General features: G+C 38.3%; 1 protein-coding gene across 1 annotated transcript in view; it reads right to left on the bottom strand.

Annotated features, from left to right (window-relative positions):
• Window positions 1-22,759, bottom strand: part of CFTR (CF transmembrane conductance regulator) — a 183,019-nt gene that overhangs the window by 76,638 nt on the left and 83,622 nt on the right. The window contains exons 12-15 of the mRNA XM_079785504.1: window positions 14,861-14,955; window positions 12,329-12,415; window positions 9,565-10,291; window positions 6,621-6,749 (exon numbers count right to left, since the gene is read on the bottom strand). Coding sequence (XP_079641630.1) covers window positions 6,621-6,749; window positions 9,565-10,291; window positions 12,329-12,415; window positions 14,861-14,955 — 1,038 coding nt within the window. The remainder of the gene's footprint in view (window positions 1-6,620; window positions 6,750-9,564; window positions 10,292-12,328; window positions 12,416-14,860; window positions 14,956-22,759) is intronic.

Here is a 22,759-nt window from a genome sequence, read left to right on the forward strand (position 1 = left end):
GTGTAGAATATCAGAGTATATACGTATGGAAAGAGAAGTCATGTACCTACCTTTGAAAGACTTATTTGCTAAATGAATTACTAAATATCTTAGGACAAGTGATAGATGAAAGTTGATCAAGTATGTAGTCAATCCTTATATTATGGTTTCAAAAAGAAGATGTAATGTAGAACTAGGGCAAAAATATATCCAGGACCTATGAGGAACCCTGGTGAGATACAATTCTGATATTGACAACTAAAGAAAGTAGGTTTGAAAGAGAAGAAAACTGCCAAGGGCAATGTGATAAGACCTGGTTTATAAAAGGCTCAAAAATGTGAATACAAGCAAATAAGGTATAATAGTCCAACATTCTATCATGAAGAACTTTAACTGACTGCAGAAAAGACAAAACTAGATATTTCACTGTGAAAATCTGTAGAGGTCTTTAGGTTTGCAATGCTCTAAATGTTAAGCCTAGGTGATAACAGTAATCCCTTCCAGTCATAACAGATGTCTCTGCCTGTCCTCATGCCCACATCCAATCCATTTTGCATACAGCAGACAGAGTGAGCTTTTATTTTATTTTTTATTTTTAAATGTTTTATTTATCTTGAGAGAGAGGAAGAGAGAGGGAGAGAAACATGAATGTGAGAGAGAAACATTGATCAGTTGCCTACCGTATGCACCCCAAGCAGGGACCAAACCTGCAACCTGGGCATGTGCCCTGACTGGAAATAGAACCTGTAACCTTGCAGTGCACAGTTTGATGCTCAATCAACTGAGCCACACTGGCCAAGGCAAGAATGAGCTTTTTAAAACATAAAGGACCACATCACATTCTGCCTGAAGCCTTTGAAAGCTTCCTATTGCATCCTAGCTAATAAAAGAGTAATATGCAAATTGACCGTCACTCCAACACACAAGATGGCTGCCCCCATGTGGTCAAAGATGGCTGCCCCATGTGGACACAAAATGGCCACCACAAGATGGCCAGCAGGGGAGGGTAGTTGGGAGGAACCAGGCCTGCAAGGGAGGGCAGTTGTGGGCGATCAAGCCTGCAGGGGAGGGCAGTTAGGGGTGACCAGGCTGGCAGAGGAGGGAAGTTGGGGGCGACTGGGCCTGCAGGGAAGGGCAGTTGGGGGGGACCAGGCCTGCAGGGGAGGGCAGTTAGGGGTGACCAGGCCTGCAGGGGAGGGCAGTTAGGGGTGACCAGGCCTGCAGAAGAGGGCAGTTAGGGGTGACAAGGCCTGTAGGGGAGGGCAGTTAGGGGCAATCAGGCTGGTAGGGGAGCAGTTAGGCATCAATCAGGCTGGCAGGGGAGTGGTTAGGGGGTGATCAAGCTGGCAGGCAGAAGCGGTTAGGGGCAATCAGGAAGGCAGGCAGGCGAGCAGTTGGGAGCCAGCAGTCCTGGATTGTGAGAGGGATGTCCGACTGCCCATTTAGGCCTGATCCCGGGAGGGGTCCCAGATTGGAGAGGGTGCAGGCTGGGCTGAGGGACACACCCCTCCCTCCCCGTGCATGAATTTTGTGCACCGGCCCTCTAGTTTAAAATAAAATGTAGGCTCTTTAAGAGAGTCAGGGGTCCTGGGAGTTCAGTTCTGGCCTACTTTTCTACATCACCACATGCTGCTTGCTTCTCTTTCCCAACCCCCAATTACACTAGCCTCCTTTCAGTTTCCATGATTTACCAAACTCTTCACAGACCTTTGCATTTACCCCAGTGTTTGTATGTCTGAATCTTCTTATCATTTGGGTGTCAGTGAATGTCATTTCCTCAGAAAGGCCTCCCTGTCTACCCTCCTTTTCCCACCTTTATGTTTAACCCTTTGCACTCACTTGCTTTTTGCTCGATTCCTGCTACCGATGCTAACCGTGTCGAGTCACACTCGACATCCGAGTGCAAAAGGTTAAAGCAATGTATTTCCTCCTAGTGCTTATCATGTTCTGTAATTATTTCCATAAAACTGTATTTAGTATCTCTCTCCTCCCTCAGAAAGTACTTTATAAGAGCAGAGAGAAGTCAATTTCCCTCTTTCACATGGTATCCACAATTCCTAGCACAATACCTAGTAAACAGTCAGTATTCGGTAAATCTGTAAATAAAGTAATGGATAAGAGAATAATTTAAAATATACTTACAGACGTCAACAGAGAGAAAGTATACAATGATCATATAGAAAACACATTGGAAAAAGAAGGTGACATGTTATGTAAAGATAGAGAACCAAAATCCAATTTATCCCACAAGCTTTGTACACGTACAGAATTTAGAACAACCTCCCAAGTCACAATATGAGATCTGTGCTAAATGAATACCTATGAAAACACTATTCACATTTTGAGTTTTACCAAAGGAACACAGCATTGTAAATGTTCTTTTAACATTATAAACCTAAGTACATTCATGTGCTCCATCTGTCTGCTTTGTTTAGTTCTTCACTATACGCATAGTACAAAACACTGTGTCTGGCATATTGAGGGTACTATAAAAGTATGTGTTGAGTGAGTTAAAGGCTAAATGAATGACAGGAAGCGATAGTAAAGTGACACCTTGTCATGACTTAACACATGATTTTAATGCTTCAAAGGTCAAATCATGTCCTAAAACTGAGACCCAATTTAAGTAAAGCTGCCTTAAAAAGATGACTGTCTATCAACAGCAGCAGTGGTATTATGGGAGCATATTACATGCCCAAGCCAAGCCACCCAGGGATTCCTGATTAACAGACAGAAGGGAAATCATCAAAAAATAAGATATAGCAGTTCTCTGACACATTTCTTAAAAATCACAAAATGAAAGCACTACACAGGATTTTTTGGATACTCCAACCAACAACAATAACCTCTGGTGTAAAAGGAACGAGGAAACTGTCTCCTAATCTATTATTTGCATTTTTCTCTCTATCTAGTCAATGATGCCAAGCAGGAACACTAGAAAGACCAACATAAAAATTTTATAGCCTACATCCTTGGTGCTAAGATCTCAGAACTTATAGAAGATATTCTATAGTCTGAAAAATAATACAACAGTATAATGATAGACTTACCCTTATCAAAATGACATACTAGTGATAAGTGGCAATAAACTGAACAGACCAAACTATTTTTTTCAGTGTATCACTTTGAACATTTTAAAAAGTCTATGTATTCAGTACTATAAAAGAGCTTATTAAACCTACTGTATATAATAAAATCTAAATTGAAGTACAGCCCCTATGAAAACTAAAAACTAAAACTAAATCACTTTCACCAAGAAATATATTTTAACCTTTCTTTAAGTTCTCTGATCATGATGAGCATGAGGCTGTAAACAAGGTTTAAAAGAACTAAACTATCTTCCAAATCACTGACGAGATATTTCAAAGATAACGAGAAAGAGGAACACAGCTATCAAGAAAGAAGCTTAATAAAAGAAATTTAAACTATGTAAATTTTGATTCAAATAAGGTACCAGAATTGTGAATATCAGTGAAAATTGTTTAGCTGCATAATTGTGCGCATAATTAAAACAATTACTATTTGTCTACTATCACCATGTTTTTTCATTCACAATTATGAGAGCCAGCCCTGCTGGTGTGGCTCAGGGGTTGAGCATTGACCTATGAAACAGGAGGTCATGGTTCAATTCCCAGCCAGGACATACGCCTGGGTGAAGGGCTGGATCCCCAGTATGGGGCGTGCAGGAGGCAGCCAATCAGTGATTTTCTCTCATCATTGATGTTTCTCCCTCTCTCTTCCTCTCCCTTCTTCTCTGAAATCAGTAAAAATATATTTTTAAAAAATTATGAGATCCAGTTAATTGGCAATGCCTCTAAGATATTGGCCACAAAGGCTTATTTACTATATTGTTGCTTGCTTACAAAATGGCATTATCAATTGTTTTGTCAATTAAAAAGACATTTTTTACAATAATTTTGACAGCTCAACTAATAATGGGTAGTTATACAGCATTTGCATCTTCTGTTGTTATTTAGTTTCTAACCCGAAGACAAAGGACCACTATCTTCTTGATTAACTGAGCTAATAATATTGTACACATGTGCAGCAGCTCAATGCTCAATAACTAATTAATAAATTTTATACCATTTTGGAAGGTGTGTAAGTTCAACTCTATTGAGTTGCATGGGACAAAGGTCCTATAAATTAACATAAATCACCACCACTTTCAGATAGGACCATTTTTTCTTACATTAACACTATAAATTGAAAACAATCAAGAAATGTGATCTGTCGATGCAAAGGTTCAAAACATTAGCAATTACAAAGGGCTGATTTGAGATTAAATGTAGCACAGGACTGAGTTTTATGCACATTAATGTTGGTCATTTGGCAAGACTGGCAGAGATTAATGAGGTAAATGTAAAATACTTTCCAATGCAATTTTTATTACTCATGTGAGAGTGTCAAATTACCCAACCCATATTTTTTGTTAAAGTGTAAAAGGAATTACTGAAACTTTCATTATGTCTGTGTTATGGACTTGTTCACCTTAAATTATCTTGAGCTTTATAATGATAACATAACCTTAAAGATATTAATGAAAACAAGCATTGCTCAATATGTGCCAAGCCCTACATAAAGTGCTTTATAATCATGGTATCTCTTAACCCACAAAAATGGCCTATGAAGTTGGTACTATTACCACCTCCATTTTCTGGATAAGGAAACTGAGCTCAAGGAGGTCAACAAACTGGTTGGGTTTCATAGTTTTAATAAGACAGAGTTAGAATTCACAGCCAGCTCAGTCTGATTCCAGAGTTGGCACTATGCTATACAGTAGCTCATAGCAAGCCTTCATTTGGTTTGTTCATTTAAAATAGGAGTATGGCGAAAGAGCTATCATCAGAACCCAAAGTTCAAATGGAAACCAATGGTTTAGAGGTGAAGTAGCATGGACAACTTTTTGGACATACCTTTAGATATTTAACACTTATGGTACATGGTCACAGAGGAGTCATATTTTATGTAGACTTCTTAAATGAGGTGAGAAACAGCTTAACAATAGGACCAACATGTAGTCATCAGTTTGGTTTCAATTATGTACACATTTATGTAGCTTCAGGAGATTCAGCTCTTCTGCTCATTCCTTCCCGGAGAGCAGCACGGGCCTTCCTCTTAGATTTAGATTGTATATTAGGACACACCCAGACTTTTGTCCTCTAGAATAAATGTCTAAAGTAAGTAGTCATTCACAGGCTGAATCCAATCCATAGGTGTGTTTTGTTGTTGCCATGTAGTGTTCATTTGTTTTTATTTCATTGACTACACACATTTAAAAATGGTAACATTAAAAAAATATTAAAAATAAAAATGGTGACTTTTTAATAATATATTTTTATTGATTTCAGAGAGGAAGGTAAAGGGAAAGAGAGATAGAAACATCAATGATGAGAGAAAATCATTGATTGGCAGCCTCCTGCATGCCCCACACTGGGGATCAAGCCTGCAACCCAGGCATGTGCCCCTGACTGGAATTGAACTGAGATCCTTCCATCAGCAGGCTGATGCTCTATCCACCAAGCCAAAATGGCTAGGGCAAAAATGGTAACATTTTATAGAAAAACTAGAGGCCCTGTGCATGAAATTCATGCAAGGGTAGTGTCCCTAGGCCTGGCTGGCAATCAGGGCCGATTGGGGCCTCAGGCTGCTGGCCAGGGCCTCCCTTCCCTGGCTGCCAGCCAGGACCTTCCTTCATTCCGTGCCACCCCCTGGTGGTCAGCGCACATCATAGCAAGTAATTGGTCTCCCAGTCAAACTCCCTCGGGGACAATGTGCACATTAGGCTTTTATAGAGAGAGATCTGGGTTTCCATTTTATCTTGATAAATAAGAAGACAGCAAAACAGATCCCAAATTCCCTCATAGCAAGTTCTTGGCTGGTGCTGAGTTCTAGTTGCCCCCTTTAGACAATTGGAGGTCAAATGTTCTTCATTCAGCCTCAAAACCACTGCATCCACTTGCCAGGCCTCTTTTGCCATTTAGGTAGCTGCTCCTGATCTAGAGGAAAGCCTAACCCATCAATCAACTTAGAAACCTCTTATGCTGATGTGAAACTGATTTTGTGGCCTTTGTCGATTGCACTCCCCCTCTTTTAAAACCTACTGATATGAAGAACAGCAGGGGCATGGCAAAAACACCATGATGGTGGCGTTGAACACAGAAATACTCCGTAAGTGGGTAATCCAAATCTCTGAAAGGATTGTTTACAAAGATTACTAGGCCACTAACATATTTTTATTTCATTTTTGAAGAAAGTCATTTAAAGGTGATGATTCATCACTTGCATATTTAATAATGCAATATCTAGAGTCAAATGAATTTAAAATTTAGTACAGAATGATTTTTTTAGTGTTTCATTTCAACCCATATAAGGGCATTCTACTTTGAAGTTCTGAACCTCTCTAATAAAAACTCTTTATATAGAAGATATATGTGTCTGTCTATTTTATATGGTATATATGAGATAATAAAATATCTATATGAAACTATATCTACCATTATATAGTATAAAGTTACATATGTACTTGTATTTATGTATATACACTTATACATGTGTACATATATATGCAAGTATCCTTCCAAACTATTCTTATTTTAACTTTAAATCACAGTAACATTTTACAGCAGAAAAATTCTTACCTCAGCCAAAAAGATAACGAAGCACCAAATTAGCACAAAAACTAAGCTCTTGTGGACAGTAATATATCTAAGGTATGTGTTCCATGTAGTCACTGCTGGTATGCCCTCCACATCATCAAAAAAGCACTCCTGAAGAAAAGAATCATGGTTATTACAATGAGACTACACAGTTTCCTATCACCTATCACATGGGTCCTATGTGGTTTTATTTTGAATCTGTAAAAATAAGAAAATATTACTATTTGAAGCTAAGTGAATTTCAACAAATATAAAACATTATGAATGACACGTGTGGTGTCACTCCACAGCCAGTATAATGTCCATTGGAACAACACAGCTTTTTGAAAAATGAGAAACACTGTAATTCTTCAAAATTCTGAAAGCATACCACTGATTACTATTATTTTTTGACAATTTTACCATTTTAATGCTTCCAGTGTCACACCTTTAACCAAATGAACAGTACCGTCAGGCTGAAGCTTCCCAGAGCTCTCCTTAATTTATTTAACTGGGTCCATGGACAAATACACTTTGAAATTTGACTAGCTGTAGAAATCTCCCAATAGATCTAAGGGCAACTGATGTTTCTATATTTCGCAGTAGACTAGTATTATCTCTCCTTCCAGCTATGGTTTAAATTACATAATTCTACTCCTCAGGGTATTCCCCTAGAAGTTTTGATTTGTCCTATGTAGATGCATTTCAAAAGTTTGAAAAAGAGTGATTGTAGATAGTCCAAAGGAAAAGGATACTTTTGGTTCTCATGAAGTCAACAAAATTCACAGGAAAAGCACTAATACTTCAAAGAAGGGATTCCAATGAAATTGGAACATAGCCCCCTGGTTAGGTATGAAGATTTTTGGAATCAAATAAACCTGGCTTTGAATCTGGACTACACATTGACTTCCTAAATGCTGCTTGAATTTGGGCTGTTAAACATCCCTAAAGTTCACTTTCCTTCTTTGTAAATGAAGATGGTGATAGGTACGTTCTGGGCAGTAATGAGGACTAAGTATATGCTGCCTAGCAGTAGAGCAATCAATAAGTAATAACTAGGTATTAATCAAAGAAATCATTCTTTACAACTAAATTTATGGGCTCAGGTTTGAGAAATTCATTCAAACTGATATTAAAACCATACAGATAAATTATCCTTTAGGAAACCTTTTATAAAAATTATAGAAATAGCCCTAACCGGTTTGGCTCAGTGGATAGAGCGTTGGCCTGTGGATTCAAGGGTCCCAGGTTCGATTCTGGTCAAGGGCATGTACCTTGGTTGCAGGCACATCCCCAGTAGGGGGGGTGCAGAAAGCAGCTGATTGATGTTTCTCTCTCATCGATGTTTCTATCTCTCTCTCCCTCTCCCTTTCTCTCTGTAAAAAAATCAATAAAACATATTTTTTTTAAAAACTATAGAAATACTGAAAGTATGTATCTTAGAGATAATCTATTGTGTTTTTTCATTTCACAAAAAAGAAAATGTTGGCCCAGAAATGTGAAATGATTTGTGATTGCCAATGGTCATACTACCCTTAATTGATCTATGCTAGTAAATATATCAACTCATCACAATGCTGCCTGTTTCATTCAAGGCACTTAAGAAATTTTTCTGGTAAATATTAGATAAAACCCCTCCACCTATCCTATATAATAAAACCCTAATATGCAAATCAACTGAACGGCAGAACAACCGGTCACTATGACGCGCACTGACCACCAGGGGGCAGATGCTCAATGCAGGAGCTGCCCCCTGGTGGTCAATGCGCTCCCACAGGGGGAGTGCCCGCCGCTCAGCCAGAAGCCGGGCTCATGGTTGGTAAGTGCAGCAGCGGTGGCGGGAGCCCCTCCGGACTCCACGCCACTCCTGACTCCAAGGCAGTGCTAGGATGCCTCGAGGGGATGTCCAACTGCCACCTTAGGCCCACTCCTCACGTTCCCCACAGGGAGCGGGCCTAAGCCAGCAGGCAGACATCCCCCTGAGGGGTCCCAGACTGCAAGAGGGCACAGGCCAGGCTGAAGAACATCCCCCCCTCAGTGTACAAATGTCATGCACTGGGCCTCTAATATTTAAAATAAAAGTATTTTATCCTTTAAAACTTAATGTAAAAAACTTACTGTCTAAAGGATGGTGCTAGTATACGTTAAATTTCACACAACTTTTTTTAAAAGAAACCTGTCTAGAAATCCAATTTAAAAGATAAAAAAGGCCCTAGCCGGTTTGGCTCGGTGGATAGAGCGTCGGCCTGCAGACTGAAGGGTTCCAGGTTCAATTCCAGTCAAGGGCACATGTCTGGGTTGCGGGCTCAATCCCTAGTAGGGAATGTGCAGGAGGCAGCCAATCAATAATTCTCTCTCATCATTGATGTTTCTATCTCTCTCTTCCTCTCCTTACCTCTCTGAAATCAATAAAAATATATTATAGATAAAAAAGGTCACACTAACTAATTCAGGTAAGATTGATATATAAATGACAATGTAAGTAGTCCTGTTAAGAGATTATAAGTATATATACCTTACATACAAAAATATTCCTTGCTCTCTAAACTACTGCTATTATCTGTTTATATATTTGTTTATACTCCATCTCTTCCCACAGAGTTTTTAAGGTGGTAATAAAGCAGTTTTATAATAATCTTAATAATATATGATTTTTATAATTTATAATAATGATTACCATTGGCCTAGTAAACCCAACACTAGCCCTTGCTTTGATAATACATTTTATTGGAAAGATATGTTCATTGCAAGAGGAAATAGTTGATTCTTTACACTTTTAAGTTGATTCTTTTGCTTACATAATTATGCACTTTGCACTTCCAGAGTCTTAAGATAAACCTCATGCTAAAGCCATAATTTGAGTAAGTTTTGTGACATACTAATATGCATTCAGTTGTACGCTGTGGCAAAAAAGAAAAAAAAACCAACACTAATAATTTATACACACCTTTAAATCTTCTTCATTAATTTCTTCACTTATTTCCAAGCCACTATCTTGAGATAAACGCCTTGAATATATATCCATTTCACTTAAGTTCCCCTGAGGGGCCAGGGACATTTTTCGTGTGGATGCTGCTGGGGTTCGGTGAATGATTTGACCTTGGTTCACTGAGGAGCGTGTCATCAGGTTCAGAACAGACTGCCTCCTGCGCCGCTGAAAGGTGGGACCGGTGTTGATCACATTGCTGCGAGGCAGGATGGCCTCCCCCTGCTCGGAGTCTGGAACTAAGGACAGCCTTCTCTCTGAAGGCTCTTCTGAATCTTCTTCGATGCCATTAATTTGTAATGGAGTCTTCTGCACAATGGAAAACTTTTTTAAGGAGTTGATTGGATTGAGAATAGAGTTCTTCCTATTTTCACCAAACTCTCCAGTCTGTTTAAAAGACTGTTTTTTTGTTTCATTCCTGGGGATGGCAGCATCTTCTTCTAGTGAGAAACGCCGTAAAGTCTCAGTTAGGATTGAATTTCTTCTCTCTGCACTAAACTGGTCAAAATAATCATATCCCATGAGCTTTGAATTGAAGTCAGGCCGTAGATTTTGTAATTCAGAAAATGTCCCATAAAAATAGCTGCTGCCTTCATGAAGAATTAATATTTTGTCAGCTTTCTTTAAATGTTCCATTTTAGAAGTGACCAAAATCCTAGTTTTGTTAGCCATCAACTTACAGACACAGCTTTAAGAATATAAAAAGATATAAGTAAGATGTCAATTTTATAAACTCTTTATTATAATACTATATGTATTTCATTTAAACATTTTATTAATGTATTCTTATATAAAACCTTTATAATACAATGTTATTATACTTAAAATAATTCTAAAAGTAAATAGCCAATACTAATTAATTTGGTGCCTTTTGAGTTACTATAGCATGAAATACTGTATTACTGAATTATTATAGTACTAGAGACTCGGTGCATGATATTCGTGCACAGGGTGTCCCCTCAGCCCAGCCTGCACCCTCTCCAATCTAGGACCCCTCGGACCCCAAGATCGGGCCTAAACCAGTCGTCAGACATCCCTCTCACAATCCTGGACCGCTGGCTCCTAATCGTTCACCTGCCTGCCTGCCAGATCACCCCCAACTGCCCCCTCCCTGCCGGCCTGGTCACTCCTAACTGCCCCCACCTGCCTGCCTGGTCACCCCTTACTGCCCCCCCATGCCAGCCTGGTTGCACCCAACTGCGCCCCCCCCCCTGCCAGCCTAATCACCCCCAACTGCCCCCCTGCCTGCCTGGTCACCCCACGCAGTCTGCTGTTCAGTCATTTGGTCGTCCCTCATAACCCCCCTGCCGGCCTGGTCGCCCCACACAGCCTGCTTGTTCAATCGTTTGGTCATCCCTCACTAACCCCCTGCCAGCCTGGTCATAGGCAGCCATCTTGTGAGGGTCTGACGGTCAATTTGCATATTACCTCTTTATTATATAGGCTGCTATATTGTAAAGTTGAGTGTTAAAAGACCTAAAATGAAATTAAATATCTATATTAAATAAATGTTTGAGTTTGAGCAAATTGGTTAACCTCTGGGACATGATTCATTCATCTAGAATCTGACAGAATTGTTAGATGACCTTTAAGATTCCTGAGGGGAATCTTTCTATGTATCTTCTGACATTTCAGAGCTTTCCTGTTCTTTACATTTTTTATTAATTTCCTTTTACATTTTAAGTTGACCACCAATTTAGTTCTCAAAACTTTATATTAAAACTAATCTTATTTGTTAAATCAACAACAACAATAAACCTAAGAATTAAATAATAAATTGATCCTCTCTAATAAAATTTCTTTCTAATCTAGAACTAAATCCAGAACAGAATCATCTAAGGGAGACAAACTCCTTTTAGGCATTAAACATTTCATATTGTATAGAAAGAGACATAATTCTAGTGGGTACTCTAATATACTAACATGGCTAGCAAAGTTTATATGGATAAGAAGTTATTTATCATAGTCATAGTATTGTAAAAATAGTATGTTAGGTATTAAATTTAACTAAATTCTAGGAAAGGTGCTTCCAGGAATAATGTTGCCATTTAATACACACTTACATCTATATCCTTTTTTCTTAAAATCTTTATCTCTAGAAGAGTATCATGACAATTCTCATAAATAAACTACTTTATAGTCTATGAAATCAGCTTGAAGCTTAGAAATCAAGTCAGATAAGTAACTGCTTTTCTTTGGAACTTTGCACACTCTGAGCCCTGCTAGGAGCTACAATGAAATGTAAATCCCAAGCCCTATGTGACTGAGGACAAGGTTCTGAAGGAGGCATTGAGGTGGATGTATAGTCTGAGCATTCACTTACATTAAACATTAAAAAATTCAGCTTGTTTTCTTCCTTAACAAGTTTACTATCTAAGGAGGAGATAGAATAAAATAATAACACAAAAAAGCAAGAAAAAACATTCCATATAATAACCAATGAAAATAGTGTCACGACAATAGTACTGTAAAAACTACATAGACAGCGACTATTCAAGCAACAGCAAGGAAGAAACTGGCTTAGCATGAGGTGGTTAGTGGTTTTCATGGAAATGATATTGAATATTGGCTGCAAAGAGAAAATGAGATTTGAGTAAGTGCTATGTTGCATTCTTTCATAGAGTCACAATGGTGGACACATTTCTCAAGGAATAATATGCAGTCCATGGTAGAATAGTCATTCTTCATCTTTTAGCATGAGCATTATGTTATTCAAAGAACATACCTTTCAAATATTTCTTTTTCTGTTAAAACATCTAGGTACCCGAAAGGAGAGTCTAACAGGTACAAATCAGCATCTTTGTATACTGCTCTAAAAAGAAAATGAAAACTAATTTAGATTTCCTCTCTATGTCCCATGTCATTTAGTGTAGATGATTTTAAATGAAGAAAAATAAATTATATATCATTTTTATGGCTTTTCACAACACTCCAAGAATTGCTAACAGGGTTTTGCTAAATGTGACATTAACCAGCAAAAGTTACAAACTGAATCACACCGTACCATACAATTTAAAACATTACCTTAAATAGAAAAAAAGAGAACACTTTCTAACAATAGAATATAACTAGAGCAAAACACAGTGCTATATGCTGGGAACACAATGGTAAAAATTACACAGTTCCTGCCATCAAAGATTGTGCATTGTGGTGGAGGAAAAAGAATAAAATGAACTGTTTCAATCCTCTAAAATATCAGAGACAGCAACTAAATTGCAGCACTTATGTGAAAAGATTTCTTTTTAATGTTTTTCGGTGTTGACTGCTACAGCAAATTGGTAGCAGTACTATTGTAGCTATATAATTGATATGCTTTTTATTCCTTATAGTCTCAGTCTCTGTACCATATTCATAAAAATTCCAAATAGGAAAAAAAATGAATAATTCACAGTAAAAATGTATAACCTTTTTTTTTTTTACTTTTTAAGTTAAAAAATAAAATATTATGAGCAAGTAAATTCTTCATTAAGTTGACAATAGCACAGTAATAAAATGGAGATATAGTCCCATGTTAATGTGAATGAGATAATTTCTTCATAACACTTAAAATTTTCAGGTGTGGTTGTTAGTTACCTTACCCTGCCCCCCCCCCCCCTACCACCACCAACCACACAGAAATCAGTGTTTATGTATGGTTCTGGGTACTTTCTGTAAAAAGAAATATGTATTCAATCAGATTTCTAAGAGAAAATACAGAAATGGCCAAAAATCAAAGTAAAATCTAAAACAATCTTTGCAGTGTTATTTTTTAAGACAAAATGCAAGAGAGCTAGCTAAAAGACCTCCATCAAACTATACCCTCCAGGTCTTCCTGCCCCCACGTCATACTTCTCTCTCTCCTTTATACCTATGACATATATTGTTAATATATTAATGATGTATTCATCATCTAAAACTGGACAACACATGACACATTCTAATAAAAATAAAAATAATTATTTTCTGTAGTACTTTAAATTGTGTACACCTTACAATAAAACCAAATCTTAAACTAGTAAATACAAACTCAATTATATATTGAATGTCTAGAAGCTTCATAGCATAATTTACCTAAGCATAAAATGGAATGTTTAAGATAAGTCTTACTTGGGTTCACAGGTTAATTAATCAACTTCCATTTATTTAGAGACATAATTTTTAAAAAATTATCTTTATTGTTGAAAGTATTACAGGTGTCCCCTTTAACCCCTATTGACCCCCTCAACCCCACTCCCACACCCTCCCCAGGCCTTCCCAGCACTTATGTAGAATCAAGAGGACCTAGTTCAAATTATAACTCCACCATTTCCCAATATGGCTTTTAGCAAGTTAATATATAACAGCTTCAATTATCTCATGGTTTCTTTCATAAAATAGAAGAACAAATCTATCTTTCCAAGATGATACAGGGATTAAGTAAAATCACACACACACACCCCACCTAGAATAGTACTAGGCATTTGCAGGTGCTCAGTGAGTCAGTTTTCTGTCTCAGCTTTTAAAAGCAGGAAAAACAAGTAAGGGAGAGGAGCCAAAATATCAGTAAATCAATGTGATTTCTTATTAACAACTTTGGCAGCACAGTAAGAAGAATTTTGTTCTAATATAACTGGAGGAACATTTGGCATCCCATATCACCAATAACTTTTTAAATTGAACATGACAGTTTAACCACAGCATTTTCAACCTGACAGAAATTAGCTGTACGGACTTACTTCTCTCTGACAGCTCAAAATGCTGAGACCAATAATGTCTCTACTAATGGAACGACCCACCACAGTGTCCAATGTGCTTGTCTTTTTTTGTCTTTAAAGACTACAGACTTTAAACCAAGTGATATCATTTGCCTTGCTATTCTTGTTATGAGAATAATTATGTTGAAAATTTTGAAAATACATGTTTATCTAAACAAAGAAGCATGAACAGGTGTGTTCATTGTGGGATGGAGGTGGTCAAGGAACTGTGTGATGGACTTCACAAAAAAGTTTCCATCATATCTTTCCTTGTGCTATGCAGAATCCCAGCGTTTTCCTTTGTAGTAAAACATACCATAAGGTAATCAAATATACACACACCAAAATAACTGCATGCATTTTTATCAGATATGAATACTATATCATGATCTATAGCTCTTAAAACTGATTCTTAACCAGCTCGTCATAAGACCCCAAGCACTTTTCAATTCCAAAACGGAATATAAAAATAGAGAAATATCTATAATTTATACATGCATGATATTTACAGCAAATGCTTACTGGACCAATAATCGGATATTCACCTTGCCAAGGAAATTCTTGCTCGCTGCCCTCCACTCAGTGTGATTCCGCCTTCTCCAAGAACTATATTGTCTTTCTCTGCAAACTTGGAGATGTCCTATTATCAAAAGTAGAAAGTAAGAAGGAAATTGTTAGTATGCTGGGTCTGAATTTGAAAGGTCCTTTTACTTTCAAAGGTAATCATATATCACTCTATTGCTTTTAGCTACAATTGAATTTTGAACACTGCATCTTGATTATTTTAAATCCACTTCAATTGGTCAAAACATTGCTGATTTTGAGAAATAAATTTTTGTTTAATTTTTTAAATGCCATTAATGAACATTAAATAATAATAATTGGAAAATATAAAAAAGTAAAGCCTATGTATATTTATGGGTATGTAAATATGTGTGTATATCATCCATAGGCCATTATATAAACCTATAAGTGCTATTAATGTGCTCAAGTGCACTTCCTTCCGATTTAAATACACTGTTATAATGGAATCTCCAAAACTGAATAAAACTCTCAATAAGAGATACTAAATGAATGTTACTTACATACTCTTACCCCTCACGCCCCCATCCTCCCACATCACCCCCCACCTCTACCACTGCTGTATCTAAACGTTTTAGTGGATACACGTCAGTACAAGGCAACTCCTTCCCAAACTTCTGTCACCGACTCATCCACCCAACACCTCATTCTTGTGACCTCTCCATCCATTCTGCCTCTCCTGTCACCCTCCTTCCACATGGATTGTGTCACCTTTCTCCCAGGTAAAAAACTTTCTGTGGCAACAACCATGCTAGGCATTGTAAAAGAAGTTTAGAATTTATCAGAAATAGTCTTTGACTCCCAGTCATTCTAAATCTAAGCCATAATCCCGAAGAATACTAACTAACATCCAAAAGTTTTCATTAACCATTTTAATATAGGTCATAAAATAGTACACAATTGACCTACAAATTAGTTGTACAGGTGACAGAAGTACCTATACAATAGACAGAAAATACTAGAAGACTTTCTGAAAGAGATGGGGCTCAGCCTGAGATTTGAAGGATGAGAAGAGTCAAATAGGTACTACTCTCTCTTTAATTCAAAAAGGTTCTCTCCCATTTCCCTTCCCATCTTCAAATATCTGCTCTTTTCTTTTGCTACTACCTTCTTCTCTCTCCCTTTACAAAAATACACTTCTATACTATTCCTCCTTTTCCTTGACAATCCAGGAGCAATCCACCATCTCTCCTTGAGTTGCCAACATTATTTATATTTAAATTGTCAAATGCTTACTACAAAACTCTAAGCTCACAAAGGAGGCAAACTAACAGTGATCATTTATTTTAAAAACTATTTCACAGCTTATAAAAATGTGAGTCAGTGGGGGCTGTTATAAATGGCTGGTGGTAGTGTAGTGTAAATTGGTATGACTACTTTAAGGTGCGATTTGGCGGTATCTAGTAAAATTGGAAATCCTAATAACCATAATTCAACAGATAGATATCTACACCAGGGAAACTCTTGAGTATTTACAAGAAAAAAATAAAGATTTTTATTACTGTAAAATCTTTGAACAATCTAAATGTTCATCAGTAGCAGAACGAGAAAATAAAATGTAACATTTGAGCACATACAGCAGTTTAAAAAAATGAAATAAATTTCTATATATGACAAGCATAGCTAGACCTCAAAGAGATAATAGGAGCGAAGAAAGTAAGTTGAAGAATGATATGTACAAAGAATATTATTTTTGTAAATTTTAAAGCCATGCAAGCAAAACTATTAAATATTGTTTATGGATAAGTGTATGTATATATAGGTATAATTTATTTGAAATGAATTGGAAAAGTATATATCACATTCATAATAGTGATTGTTTGAAACTTGGGGTTTTGTGGAAGAATGATGGTGAGAAGGATTTGTCTAGGCTTCTGACAACACCAATTAAGAAATCAGGCATCTGCACCAGCATGGATGGAACTGGAGAGCATTATGCTAAGTGAAATAAGCCAATCAGAGAAAGATAAATATCACATGATCTCACTCACTTGTGGAATATAATGAGCAACATAAATTGATGAACAAAAACAGAGACAGACAGAGAAGCATCGATCAGACAATCAAAGCTCAGAGGGAAGGCAGGGGAGGGTGGGAGTAAGGGGGAGAGATCAACCAAAGGACTTGTATGCATGCATATAAGCCTAACCAATGGACACAGACACCAGGGGGGTGAGGGCATGAGTGGGGGGTTGGGGGGGGGGAGGCAATGGAGGATAAGGACACATATGTAATACCTTAATCAATAAAGAAAAATATATATATAAAATATCAAAAAAATAAAAATGTTACATTAATTATCTGTAATTATAATTTTTTAAAAAGCAGGGACGTTTTCATATGAATGTCTTCTATCTAAAATAGACACTAGTGAGACAGATTACTTTTTAAAAGCATAAAAATAAAAGATTCCTGCATTCAAAAAGATCTGATATTCTGAGCCAATGTTTTTGGCCTCCTTTCTGGACTAAAAGCACTTAGGAAAAGAAATGTGCAAATGTAGATAATTTAACAAGTTATCTCAGGTATTGTAATTAATAGGAAGCTACTGAGATTGAAATGAACAAAATAATGGAGGTAGAATGAAGGGAATTGTGAATAAGTCCGTTATTTTAAGATCAGATCACCTAGTTTATTGTACATTTGTAGATTTCTTTATTAGTGTTTGTTTTTTTTTCTATTTGATTTAACATAAAACACTTTGCTGTGTATACAATGTTAAACATTTGTCTTTGCTGATTACTATGAGTACTCAAATCTGGTAATATATTTACATTAGAGTGTTGGTTTTCTGCCTTCACAGCAGACTTTTGCTTCTATGAAAATTATGATCTAAAACAAAATGATACCACTTGCTGTCATGCATTAAAAAGCAGCCTACAAGCATAAGCTGCTAGAAGCCTTGCACACAGAGAGGCAAATGCCATTTCTCTTCCCTCACACTGAAACGTCTCTTGCGTTCCCTTGGAGCTATTCATAAAAACTGTTGGAAGAAATCATTACATGGAACTAAGATGCTGGGTGTGAACTGATTTCTTATATAAAAATCAACTACTGCAATTTTTTTAAAACTAAGTTTTATTGTGGCGATCATTTTGCAGTATATAATGAATATCAAATGATTGTGTTGTGCCCCTGACATGATCATGTTGTCAATTATACCTCAATAAAAAAACTGTCTTAAAATAAATCAAATATCCTACATAATAAAAGCCTAATATGCAAATTGTTCCCTGGACCAGGAGTTCCACCGCTCGCTATGACGTGCACTGACCACCACGGGGCAGCGCGAACATGGAGGGTGTCAGCGACCTGGTGCTGGCAGCAGGCGGCAGTGGAGGCACTGCCGGCCCCAATGGACCCTGACAAGAGCGGGACCGCAGCGGAATAGTGGAGCCGGTGAACAGGTGGCGCCAGGCCAAAGTGGGTGCTAGTGGGGTCCTATTGCCTCGCTGATCACACCACAGACGGCAACGAGCGGCGGCAGCGGGGGGCAAGGCCGCCACCCAGCTTCCAGGTGCTGAGGGAGCCAGGTGGGGCAGGATCACCCTGCAGATGGTGACCAGCAGTGGCAGCAGGGGGCGGGGCCGCTGCCCGGCTCCCAGGCACTGAAGGAGCGAGGCAGGGGCCCAATGACTCAGGAAGAGGGTGGCCCAGGTGCTGCCCAGGGCTGAGGTCAGCTGGGACCTGCCCTTCCACGCCAGACACTGGCGCTTAGATCACCAGCCAGGCCTAGAGACTGCACCCGTGCATGAATTTCATGCACTGGGCCTCTAATCCTATCTAATAAAAGAGCAATATGCAAATTGACCATACCTCTGCTACACCCACAAGCCACACCCACCAGCCAATCAGGAACAAGTATGCAAATTAACCCAACCAAGATGGCTGTGGCCACGGAGAGAGCAGGATGGAGGCTTGGGTTTCCCCTGCGATGGAGGAAGCCAAGCTTTCTGCACACCCTTGCTGGCCCAAGCCTCCACTCCAGGCTACAAAGTTTCAATTATAGAAGATAAATAAATCCCAACAAAAAGTGGCTGTGGCCAAGGAACTGGAGAGAGCAGGAGACTAGGGTTGCCCCAGGAGATGGAGGAAGCCAAGCTTTCCGCACACCCTGGCCTGCCTTGGCCTCCGTTTAAGGCTACAAAGTTTCAATTATAGAAGATAAATAAATCCCAACAGAAATGGCTGCCACCACGGAGCGAGCAGAAGGCTTGGCTCCACTCCAGGCTACAAAGTTTCAGTTGTAGAAGATAAATAAACCCCAGATACCAGGGCCTCTGCTTGGGTCGCCGGGGGGCATGGCCGGCCTGCAAACCACCACAGGCCTCTCACCCAGGCGGCCCCACGCCCCAAGGGAACTCCGACCCTGATCCGGGACAACCTTCATGGCAAACCAGCTAGCCCCTACCCATGTACCAGGCCTCTATCCTATCTAATAAAAGAGTAATATGCAGATTGACCATCACTCCAATACTCAAGATGGCTGCCCCCATGTGGTCAAAGATCCTGCCCCATGTGGACACAAGATGGCCACCACAAGATGACCAGTAGGAGAGGGCAGTTGGGAGGGACAAGGCCTGCAATTGAGGGCAATTGTGGGCGATCAGGCCAGCAGTGGAGGGCAGTTGGGAGGGACCAGGCCTGCAAGGGAGGGCAGTTGGGGGCAATCAAGCCTGCAGGGGAGGGCAGTTAGGGGTGACCAGGCTGGCAGAGGAGGGAAGTTGGGGGCAAACAGGCTGGCAGGGGAGCAGTTAAGCATCAACCAGGCTGGCAGTGGAGTGGTTAGGGGGTGATCAGGCTGGCAGGCAGAAGCAGTTAGGGGCATTCAGGAAGGCAGGCAGGCGAGCAGTTGGGAGCCCACAGTCCTGGATTGTGAGAGGGGTCCAAGATTAGAGAGGGTGCAGGCTTGGCTAAGGGACAACACCCCCCCCCCCCTGCACGAATTTCATGCACCAGGCCTCTAGTAAACTTATAAAACTCATGATCAATTAATTTTCTTGAAGGAGACCCTGAAAAACCTTTGTCTAAAACCACCTTACACTGCCATTTCAATTTCTATGGTTTTCTTTGCACAGTTTACCTACAGATAAAATCAAGTATCTGATCATTGGTTCTCAAAGTGTAGTCCTTGGAGCAATTATTTCAAAATCACCTGGGGAGCTGCACCTAATCTTATTCAGAAAAATTAGGACAAAGCCCAGGAAACGGCATTTTAATGTGATTATTATGTCTACTCATGTAGAGACTTGTTCTTTGACTAATTACCTTTATAATTTGCTGGTTTGAGAGGCAAATAACAACTTCAAAGGATTCTGTGCTTACATTAGGTCTCTTTTAGATTGTAAAGTACTTGAAAATAGTTAGATAAAGAGTACCAGGGAGGGTCAAAGTAATGTTATAATAAGTATGCAATAAAGATAAACTTATTTTATTAGTAAGGAGTGTATAATATATATACCCTTATGATATATGCACTTTTTACACAAATGCTTATCATTTTACTCTTTTAAATGCACCTAACTTCATCACTCTAATATTATTCAAGTAAGCCAGACAAACCAGGAGTTGTTGAAGAAGAATTGCTAATATAAAGGCCATTAACTCAGACCTGAATATACAATAGAGGAGTGATACAGGGAGCTAGAATATTGAGGGGGGAGAGAGAGAGAAAGAGAGAGAGAGAGAGAGAGAGAGAGAGAGAGAGAGAGAGAGAGAGAGAGAGAGAGATGAAAGAAATGGTAGAGTATTACATTTAATGGTCCTGTGTGATTTTGCAATATTTGGTGAGTGCATTTGAACTTCTTGTGACTTTATAGATAGGCAAATGCCATAAACCTTGTTTTATGGCTGCCTTATCACTCTTTAGAATAACCTTGACAATATAGCTGTTTGTGGTAATAGAGGAGGGAGAAAAGCTGGGTTGGGGCAACATGAACTTTAGAGGTAATGCCATTCAATAAAGCATGTCTTTCACAGTAAATCATTAGAGAGTTAATGCCATTGTTATTAATGTTTAATAATTACTAAACACTTGTATTGTGCTTTATGTACAAGGAAATGGGCAAGACGGAGGGAGAAGAAAAGTGTTGGGGGGAACAGAGGTAAGGAAAGGAAAGAATGTGAGAAAGCTAGGAGAGTACCAGAAAGAGAGAAAAAGAATGAATTGACCATTTTTACACATAGCTGTTGTAAATGTGGATGTGTTATCTTAAAAGACCTGTGTACCTCTGTATGAGATATATTCACAGAGGTTAATTCCTACAGCAGGAAAGATACATGAATGAATTCATAAATTAAAAATTGGAGTTCTCTTTTATTAGGAAAGATAATTTGTTGAGCTAAGTCACACATGATTACAAAGAGCTATATATGGAAATACATATTAAATACTGGCTAAAGATTAATCCTTCCTAGAAGCATAAGGAGTGAGACCTTATTGTCAACTTGGAAAACAATAAGGTCTTGCTCTTCCTTCACTAAGCTTTGGTACTGACCAAATTTACAGCAGAAAACTAAATTCCAATATATTTTACTGGTCCCAACAAAAGTACAAAAAACACTATTATAATGAATATTATAGTTTTTGACACCAATATTAAAGTATTATTTAATATTCATACATATACACACATATATAGTTTTATGTATGAACTTGTGAAAATATATGTAATTCTGATAATACCCTTTGACTTTTAGTGTTTATTTCTATATGTGTATAGGTCTGTAATTGTATATGAAAACTAATAATGAGCATTTTTAAAGGAAGAACTGTAAAATTCAGTAATTTAAGATATCTTTGGGTAAATGTTCCCAAGGAAGTAAAGGCAAAAAAGCAACTTGAAACAAATAAAGACTTCTTTGTCTTATTCTGGTTCTACATTAAACATATGCAACTATAGATTTCTGGACTCCAGATTTCAAATTCTCTGAAATAAATCTAGTTTTTGAAAGCTCACGAGATGATTTGATTCAGTTGATCTAAGACTTGGCATTTAAGAAGCTACTAATTCCTTAACTATCTCTTCTAGGTCTACCCACCCAAGATGCTGGGAGAAATCCAATCCATGAAAAAGCACTCTGTTCTCCGTACTTCATTGGCACATACAGTGTTATCTTGCAGTTGATCCTGCTCTGGAGTTCCTAACATACCTCCCAGGTCCTTAGTAACTAGCCTTCTGCTTCGTAATTCAGTTCCGTAATTTAGTTCCGTAGGAGATGGGCTTCAATTCCCACTCACCCATTATCTCTGAAGTAATCCTACCCTGGTCCTTATTTTCTCACCACCAACGGCTCAGCTTGCCCTGAGCAGGTTTTCTTGCCTGTGCTGATTGCCCACCCTCTTAGACTTCATATTTTAAATTTGAGGTTATGAGGCCTGAAGGAGAGAAGAAAGGGGAAAGATAATTTGGGAGAAGATCTGGGAAGAAATTTCCCGACTTATTCAAATTTTAAGTGTGTTAAGTATAGATGGCTTCCCTAAGATACACTTATTTAGAATTTAATATATCATTTACATATATAAATATCCTGAAAATACTTTTTAAAACTAAACTATGGAATTCTCAATGCTATTAGTTCACAAATCTTTGTTATCATTATCTTTTCTTCTACAAATAGCTGATTTATAACTTTGATGGCTTAATAATACTATTACAATAATAGTGCGATTAACTTAAACTGAGCAATGTTCAATGGATAAGTCATTAGAGTCTACAATAGAGTTTCTTTTCTAATAGGCAACATCTCTATTAGTATATCGCTAAGGAGTCAGAAGATTTGGATTCTGTTGCCGATGCTGTCAATTTTGAGGATCTTAAACAAGTTTCTTAAATTTTCATATCTTATTCTTTAAGATGTGA

This window comes from Cnephaeus nilssonii, assembly GCF_951640355.1.
Source record: "Cnephaeus nilssonii genome assembly, chromosome: 12".
Lineage (NCBI taxonomy): Eukaryota > Metazoa > Chordata > Mammalia > Chiroptera > Vespertilionidae > Cnephaeus > Cnephaeus nilssonii.